This window comes from Centropristis striata, chromosome 24 (genome assembly GCF_030273125.1).
Source record: "Centropristis striata isolate RG_2023a ecotype Rhode Island chromosome 24, C.striata_1.0, whole genome shotgun sequence".
NCBI classification, from domain to species: Eukaryota; Metazoa; Chordata; class Actinopteri; order Perciformes; family Serranidae; genus Centropristis; species Centropristis striata.
The window spans coordinates 17,206,868-17,216,182 of NC_081540.1; the positions used below are offsets into that span (position 1 = coordinate 17,206,868).

General features: G+C 38.3%; 1 protein-coding gene across 1 annotated transcript in view; it reads left to right on the forward strand.

Annotated features, from left to right (window-relative positions):
* Positions 1-458: 458 nt before the first annotated feature.
* arhgap1 (Rho GTPase activating protein 1) overlaps positions 459-9,315 on the forward strand; it is a 26,715-nt gene continuing 17,858 nt past the window's right edge. Inside the window, exons 1-2 of the mRNA XM_059327742.1 lie at positions 459-580; positions 8,366-8,597. Coding sequence (XP_059183725.1) covers positions 8,474-8,597 — 124 coding nt within the window. The 5' untranslated portion in view covers positions 459-580; positions 8,366-8,473. The remainder of the gene's footprint in view (positions 581-8,365; positions 8,598-9,315) is intronic.

Consider the following 9,315-nt stretch of genomic DNA (forward strand, 5'->3'; position numbering starts at 1 on the left):
CTCCATAGGTAAAGTTGTGGATATTTCCTTAACCCAGTTGATGAGTTTTGGTTTGCTGGTGCTCCTCCATGAGAGTGCTATGACTCTTTTTGCAAGCAGTAAGCATAAATCCAGAGCAGAGATTATTTTTCTAGACATGTGATGTCTATCAGGATATAAACCTAGAATAAATAGTTTAGGGTGAAGGACTGTGTGTGTTGTATTTAGTCTATTTTTAATTGATGTTTACACAAAATACTGTTTTAAGGTAAAGTTTTGAGCATGTTTTGTGTTTATTGTTCATTTTAAATATCTTTAAATTGTAGTAATATTTTACTTCTTCTTTAGTCAGATTTTTGTTATATTAACTTTAGTTTTAGTGTAATTGTATTTTCCATATACACCACGAGAGGGCGCGCGCGTCTTAAATTGATTTTATTGTGACAGGTAAAGTAAAACATGAACAGGAAATACATACTTTAATTTTGAAATAACAAACCGGAAAAGGTGTTGACGCGGATTGTTGCTGTCAACAGCCTTATCAAGTCTACTGCGACTTCAGACGCCACAAAGCCCACCGGGAGATACCGAAACACTGACGGTAATAAATATCACTGTGTTGGCTGTAACTTGGCTCCTGTTGACGGTAGATAGACTCACCGTCCAGACAGAGAGAAACTGCTGCTGGAGGCTGTTTGGTCGTGTGATAGTCGTACAGTATCCCGGAGCTAACGTTCATTTGTTCTGGTATCACTGGTTTAATATGCTGAGGGACGTGGTTAAACTAGGCGTCATTCCTGTCTCTTTTTCTGAGAAGGAATCACGCAGTTCAAAGCTGTTGGTATCAAATGTCTGCACCGTCTGCAGACGTACTGCGAAATGATCAATGCTAATGCTCTAATGTGTTTTAGCTCTGTAACATTTGGCAGCTGATGTTGGCAAATTGTCTTGTGTAGCTTTTCTAAAGATTGGTTGAATGTTTTCCCTTCATGTTAGCTGATTTTGTGGGTAAGAGTGATGATCAGGTACCTGCCTGCTCACTTGTTGCTGTTATCAGCAGACATATCAATAGCTAACGTTAGAGCAGGGCCGGACTCAGGATGTTTGAGGGGCGGGGGCGAAAATCATAAAAAAAAAAGACCACCTTCTGTATTTCATCACGTTTTGTCCACTAAAAGGCCACCCTGGAGAGCAGTGATTCCCAACCTTTTTCTTGAGGGACCCACATTTTTTTCTGCTTTCATGGGACACCAAGTTTGTGTGGACCTTCAAGAGGTTAAATTTAAACTTGTATGCTAAATTACTTTTGAAAATTCAAACTTGCATGAAGCCTTGTCATGTGTTGTGAGCTTGTAGATTGGCTTTTTTCAAATTTGTAGGCATAGATGTATATATTTAACCCATTATATTTATTCACCCCTTAAAATTAAGAGGGCTTCGCAACCCCCCGTGGATCTTTGGCGGCCCCCCCGGTTGGGAATCACTGCTGTAGAGCATCAATCATGTTTTATCTCCCCCAAACATTAGGGCACAGTGGCTACGTTTACATGATGACGGTCTGAACAGAAGACGCAAAAGTGCATCTTCACTTTTTATTCCATGTTTAGACGAGCGTTTCGGGAGGAAATCTGCGTGCATATGGTTACGCAAATTGGATTGGGTATGCATGCCAGGCGGCATCACTTAAAGTGATAAGAGCATCTTTGGGCATGTGGAAGTTTTCACGCCACACATTTTCATCAGCTACTCCTTCCACAAAGTTCTCCACCATCACTAGATCTCCCAGGTCTCGTCCAAAGCCGTCTGGCTCGCCTCCGACCAATTGGTGCATCCAAAATGTGATGGAGGTAATTACAGATCCTTCTCTGTTCACTAATACGATCTGTACATACCCTGTACATTTGGTGGATAGACTCCCAAATAATCCCACATGTTTATGCTTATTTCCTGTACTGGAGCATGTATATGATGTAAACGCGTATGTGACGTGAGCAGATCTGAGCAGAGTTTTGCGTCTTGGCAGCGTAGACGGACACTCTACGGTGGATCGTATTCAAGTTTTCCACTCTGGAGGGTGGTTTCAGATTTTTGTGATTTTAAGCCCCAAAAACGCCGTCACCGTCTAAACGAAAGGCACTTCCGATAAAATATTTTGTTGTTTTTACCCACGGGCGTCCTCATGTAAACGGGGCCTAAAAGGGCAACCTGGAGAGCATTCATCATGTTTATCTCCCCCAAACATTAGGGCACAGAGTCACCAGTGCGTTAGAAGCCCCTTTCAGGTGTCTGTTTCAAGCCGCGATATTATACCCTTGTGACATTTCGCCTTCATCAGGAATGTACCTCTCACTTGAGTCCAACAGTAACCGAATAATTTTAAGCAAAACGGAGAACAACTTTGATTGAGTGTGTAGAATCTCCACATCCAGTAACAGCATGACAGGCAGTTTTTTTCCGCCAAGTAAACGAGTTCGCCACTGCCATGGCGTATTGAAATTATACTGCCACTGCTCTGTTTTACTACTGGAACTAGTGTGTCCTCCCACAATGTATCTGTATGAATGTCCTTAGGTCAAATGGCGGCTGAGTTCTTTACGGCACTTTTACGGAAATGCAGTATGACAAGGGCTAGGGTTATCTCAAATGCTGCCTCTTTTGCGGCAGCTTTGGGCTGGGCGATGTATCCATATAGGAATACGAATACTTTATTTTTGGATAGGGACAGTGCACATTAATGAACATCGATAAACATCTTTGTAAATATGTTGGATTATAGCAAGGCTGCTAGTTTGCATCCGTAGTCCCTAAAAAAATATAAAAGATATATCGATATATTTTTAAATGTCTTCAGTATGTTATAATATTGTCAAGAACATCGTTATTGCAAAAATACCCTGAAATATCGTGATAATCTTTTAGGGCCATATCACCCACCCCAAGCAGAAGTACTGTTAATATTAGCAGTAGTAGTAAAATAACTACAACTAATAATGGTGATAATAGGAATGATAGGGCTGGGCGATATATCGTTATAAAATATATATCGATATATTTTTAAATGTGATATGGAATTAGACCACATCACATATCGATATAGTTCAGTTTTTTTCTTTATATATAAATGCTGCCCTTACTAGGGTTTGTCATATTTAGTTCTTTTGTAATGTTCATTATTCTTTTCTCATATAATTATATTAATTTCAGAAAGAGATTGGCCTATTTTATTTTATAGGCTATTTAAATAATAATAAAAAAATCTCACTTTGCGATAAAAATATCAGGATATATATCATATATAGATATTCAGCCTAAATATATCGGCATATGACTTTTGGTCCATATCGCCCAGCCCTAAGCCTGATGTGTAGCAGTGAATAGTGTGACCTGTCTTTAGCTGATGTTGTCTATCCCCCATGTACAACCACTTGTTTTCACATGACTGATGTTCCACACTTCACCTCAGCCTGTTCCATTCATTGATGTAGACCATGAGTTTTGTATTAAATGTATGAAGAAGCAAGTATGTTACTTTTTTTTAAACAATGTGAACCTGCAGACAGCTCTGAAAAGTAAGTTGTTTTAAAAAAAAAAGAGAAATCGCAAAAGATACACTGTTTATCACAAAAAGAAACTGTAAAAACAGGCATTAAAACATCAGACAAAAATAACTTTATACTACATGTCTCATTTAAAATGTCAACAAAAATAAAGCGTTTGGAATAATTAGATCTGGTTAAAGACATTAAATTCTGCGCTTGTCAGAGCAACTAAGAAGCCATGTTTGATTTTACTGAGACGAACGGTCACGTGACAAATTTTCACTGAAAATCAGACAGAAAAGCAGGCTGTTTACACAGAACAGAGAGGAGAGGTTGTAAATAGAGGTTGTTAACACAAGAACATTTTTAAAAAAAAAATCAAAGCTCCATAAAGTGCACATTTAAATGAAAAATATCTTAAATAAAAATAGCCTATGAAATAATATTGGCCAATCTTTTTCTGGAATAAATATATTTATATGGGAAAAGAATAATGAACATTACAAAAGAATTAAATATGACAAACCCTAGTAAAGGCAGTGTTTTTATATAAAGAAAGAAAAAAACTGAACTATATCGATATATGCGATATGGTCTAATTCAATTTCATTTTTCAAAATATACTGATATATCTTTTAAAATGATATATCGCCCAGCCCTAGTGGAGACCTATTTTTTCACTTGTGGGCACTTAGGAAAAAAAATATTTTTTAGAGAAATCAATGTGTTTTTTTAATGCTGTATGTCATTATAACTGTGTTATTCTACACAAAATACTTTTTTTTTAGTTGTTCCCACTTCTAGCCACAATTGTGCTGAGTCCATGAAAATGTGATTTGCATACGGTGCTGGTTCTTTCTTGTTTCACTTTTGACCATTAACCATCGCTGAATCATATGATCACACACTCGGGTTGTGTGTCCTTGGCTTTCTGCTCTGACCTTTTCTGGCTGACCTGCTGTGGTAGCACAATAGGGCTGTGTTAAGGAACACACAAAGCATGAAAAGAGTAACCCGTTAGTGTCATTTAAAATCCTAGAAGCTGTCGCCGAGGACACTGTGATCAATGTCCTCCCCGACAGCTTCCCTGGTCGCTGAGAAACAGGCCAACTGTGTTCTAATAGTTGTTTTTCACTATCTGTGTTTGGTCAGCAGCAATAGGCTGACTGTGTCTCTTGGTTAGTAGCGATATTTATTTAAAGCAACATGCTGTCAGCCAGCATAACATCACATAGTAGAGAGAGAACAGAGGGTGTGTGCGTGCGTAAGAGAGAAAGCAGGGTAAATAAATGGGGGTTGGTAGAAGAAAGAGGAAGTGTGAGTGTGGAAACGGAGAGAGAGTTAATAAGTGAGAAAGGGAAGAAAGATGCAGTCATTAATTCAAAGCAGTTTCATTATGCTGCTGTGGCAGGCTGCTGGGGTTTACAGCTTGTTGTTGGAGCTGCTGGAGGCCATATTTGAATGTGAACTACAGTGGCCTCAGTGGCCTACAGCCTGCAGAGGAGAGCTACAACAAAGAGGGCTGCATGTACGGCTGGGCGATATGTCGATATAAAAAATATATTGATATATTTTTAAATGTGATATGGAATTAGACCATATCGCATATATCAATATAGTTAAAAAAATATATATTTCTTGAAAAATAAATGCTGCCCTTACTAGGGTTTACCATATTTAGTTATTTTATAATGTTTGTTATTCTTTTCTCATATAAATATATTTATTTCAGAAAAAAGATTGGCCTTTATTTCATAGGCTATTTTTATTTAAGATATTTTTTTTTTATTTAAATATGCACTTTATGGAGCTTTGATTTAAAAAAGGTACTCCTGTTGTTATACAGTATTTATGTTCACTTAAATAAATACGTTTTAATAAAACCACTTGTGACATGTCATATTGGACTTTGACTGAACATTTGCTCTCACCTTGCGCTAAAAATATCTGGATATATATTGTATTTTGATATTCAGCCTAAATATATCGGGATATGACTTTTGGTCCATATCGCCCAGCCCTAGTCTCCACATGCTATGCATATTGAACTATTTACATTTTAACAACCTCTATTTGCAACCTCTCCTGTCCTCTCCTCTCTGGTCTGTGTAAACAGCCTGCTGTTCTGTCTGATTTTCAGTGAAAATTTGTCACGTGACCTTTCGTCTCGATATTCAGCCTAAATATATCAGGATATGACTTTTTTGTCCATATCGCCCAGCCCTAGCTGCATCATCATAATCATCATCATCATCATCATCATCATCATCCCTATCCCTTCAGAGTCAGAAACAGTGTTTTTTCCCATCATTATACTTTTCCATTTCCCACAGTTTCACTATACGGTACCAGCTGCACTGAAGAATTTTGAGTACTTGCCAGTTGTCTGTCTGTCTGACCTCATCGCATCAATAGGGATACAATACTGTAAGCTGCAGTCTGGGATTTTGCAGATTTGTAGTTGACATCAACATAATAGCCAAGGATACATGGAGTGCGTTTTCGCCCCCAGCACAATTTTGGTGTAACTGATTGTGTGATCCCATCGAAAGACTGGATAACATGTGCTGGTGTCAAACTTATGCACGGCAACACTAAGCATAGCTAAAAGTGATATTGCTACTGGTCTCACCGGTTTAATGCGAATCATGCCATGAGATAACATCAATGTGATATGGAGGAAGATCTCGGAGCATGTCTGCTGTTTGGAGGTGGTTTGGTTTAAGTTTGCGATTTCTTTTTACAACTGAAATTACATTTTTGTTACAGAGAGTAGGGCTGGGTGATATGGACCAAAAGTCATATCCCGATATATTTAGGCTGAATATCAATATAGGATATATATCCCCTTCGCAAAGTGAGAGCAAATGTTCAGTCGACGTCAAATATGTCATGTCACAAGTAGTTTTATTGAAACCGTTTATTTAAGTGAACATAAATACTATATGACAACAGGAGTAGCTTTTTTTAAAAAAAAATCAAAGCTCCATTAAGTGCATATTTAAATATAAAATATCTTAAATAAAATAGCCTATGAAATAAAATATCTAATTTCATAATATAAAGTATTCTGAAAAAAATAAAAAATATATTTCTGAAAAACATATATTTATATGAGAAAAGAATAACGAACATTATAAAAGAACTAAACATGAAAAATCCTAGTAAGGGCAGCATTTATATAGAAAAGAAAAAAATTGAACTACATCGATATATGGGATATGGTCTAATTCCATATCACATTTAAAAATATATCTATATATCTTTTATATCGATATATCGCCCAGCCCTAACAGAGAGAGTAAAGTACCGAAAAAATGTAACAGTACTGAAGTCCAGGCATCAGTACCGGTTTCAGTTCATATGTGAATTGTGCCCAACACTAGTAATGATGTCTGTGATGATATTGATTGAATGAAAATAACAGCAGAAGTATTGTTAATAGTAGCAGTAATAGCTAAAGACACAATCATGATCCATGGAAACCTGTAAAAGAAGTAAAGTTAGTAACATGTATAACTGAGACAAGATATAAAATGAAACCTTGCTTCATCATCATCCCTTCAGAGTCAGAAACTGTGTTTTCTCCCATCATAATACTTTTCTATTTCCCACAGTTTCCCTGTACAGTACCAGCTGCATTCTCTGCTCTCAGACAGCTGAGTGACACGTTAACCACTGCAGTACTCACAAGCCCCGCCCCCTCTCACTCACTGCTGTCTTCTATCACTGCTCTCATTGGCTCTGCTTGAATTTTTCTATTTGTGGATTTTGTTATCCTGTTATGATGTCAGTTCATTAAGATTTAGGATAGGGTTTTATGTTCAATAACTTACAGACTGCAGTTTATACACAACTACGCCATCCAGGATGACTGTTTCACTGTGGTTTACTAAAGCAGCTTCAGAAGGACAAAAAATACTGATTCTGGGTTACACAGGGGACACAAACTCCTGTCTCCTGGGTGGAAGTCTGGTGTTTGTGTCTCCTCAAACTGTCTCCTTTTAGTGTCTCCTTATACTGTCTCCTTTTAGTCATGCTGTCTCCTTATACTGTCTCCTTTTTAGTGTCTCATCATGCTGTCTCCTTATACTGTCTCCTCCTACTGTCTCCCTTTAGTGTCTCCCCATGCTGTCTCCTCCTACTGTCTCCTCAAATTGTCTCCTCATGCTGTCTCCTCATACTGTCTCCTTATAATGTCTCCTTTTAGTGTCTCCTCATGCTGTCTCCTTTTAGTGTGTCCTTTTAGTGTCACCTCATACTGTCTCCTCATACTGTCTCCTTATAGTGTCTCCTCATGCTGTCTCCTCATGCCGTCTCCTCATGCTGTCTCCTCATGCTGTCTCCTCAAACTGTCTCCTTATACTGTCTCATTTTAGTGTCTCCTCATGCTGTCTCCTCATGCTGTCTCCTCATGCTGTCTCCTCTTGCTGTCTCCTACTGTCTCCTCATGCTGTCTCCTACTGTCTCCTACTGTCTCCTCCTACTGTCTCCTACTGTCTCCTCATGCTGTCTCCTACTGTCTCCTACTGTCTCCTCCTACTGTCTCCTACTGTCTCCTCATGCTGTCTCCTCCTACTGTCTCCTCATGCTGTCTCCTACTGTCTCCTACTGTCTCCTCATGCTGTCTCCTATACTGTCTCCTTTTAGTGTCTCCTCATGCTGTCTCCTACTGTCCCCTGCTGTCTCCTCATGCTGTCTCCTAATACTGTCTCCTCCTACTGTCTCCTAATGCTGTCTCCTTATACTGTCTCCTCATTCTGTCTGCAGTATCAGTGGTTTTAGCAGTAAGTAGAACATTTTCCCAGCCAGCTGACCTGCTGTGTCTGTCTCTCTGTCTCCTGCAGGACTCTGGCTGTTCGTCTGTGGAAGCTCCAGCGTTGTGTGTGTGGTAGAGACATCACTGTGCAGTGCGTGTGAGTGGGTGCGTGTCGTGCCGTTCTGCAGAGTGTGTGATGTCTTCAGAGCTGCTGGTAGATTTGGGTGAAGACCCTGCCACTGCACAGTTAGGACAGCTGAAGCTGACGACAATAGAGGACCAGCAGTGGCCAGCAGATGAGGCTACGCTCAGCAAGTCAGGTAAGAAGGATATAAAAAACACACTTCATCACAGAAGCCAAGCAATGTACTGCTGTGGATGACGCAACAGCTAAACATATTTTAGCCACCTAATAAAACCATTATCATATGAAGCTGAAGTAGGGCTGGGCGATATGGACCAAAAGTCATATCTGATATATTTAGATTTTTTGTTTAGTATTCTACATTTACAGTTATTTACTGGCAGCAGTGTCATCTGCAAAGAACTGTATTTTTTTAATGTATTTGAGAAATACAGTATATTAGGGCTGGGCGATATGGACCAAAAGTCATTTCCCGATATATTAAGGCTGAATATTGATATACAATATATATCCCGATATTTTTATTGCAAAGTGAGAGCAAATGTTCAGTCAAAGCCAAATATGACATGTCACAAGTAGTTTTATTGAAACCGAAACGTTTATTTAAGTGAACATAAATACTGTATAACAGGAGTACATTTTTTTTTTTTTTAAATCAAAGCTCCATAAAGTGCACATTTAAATAAATAAATAAATGTCTTAAATAAAATAGCCTATGAAATAAAATAGGCCAATCTTTGTCTGAAATAAATATATTTATATGAGAAAAGAATAACGAACACTACAAAATAATTAACATGACAAACCCTAGTAAGGGCAGCATTTATATATAATGACAATTTTTTAAAACTATATCTATATATGCGATATGGTCTAATTCCATATCACATTTA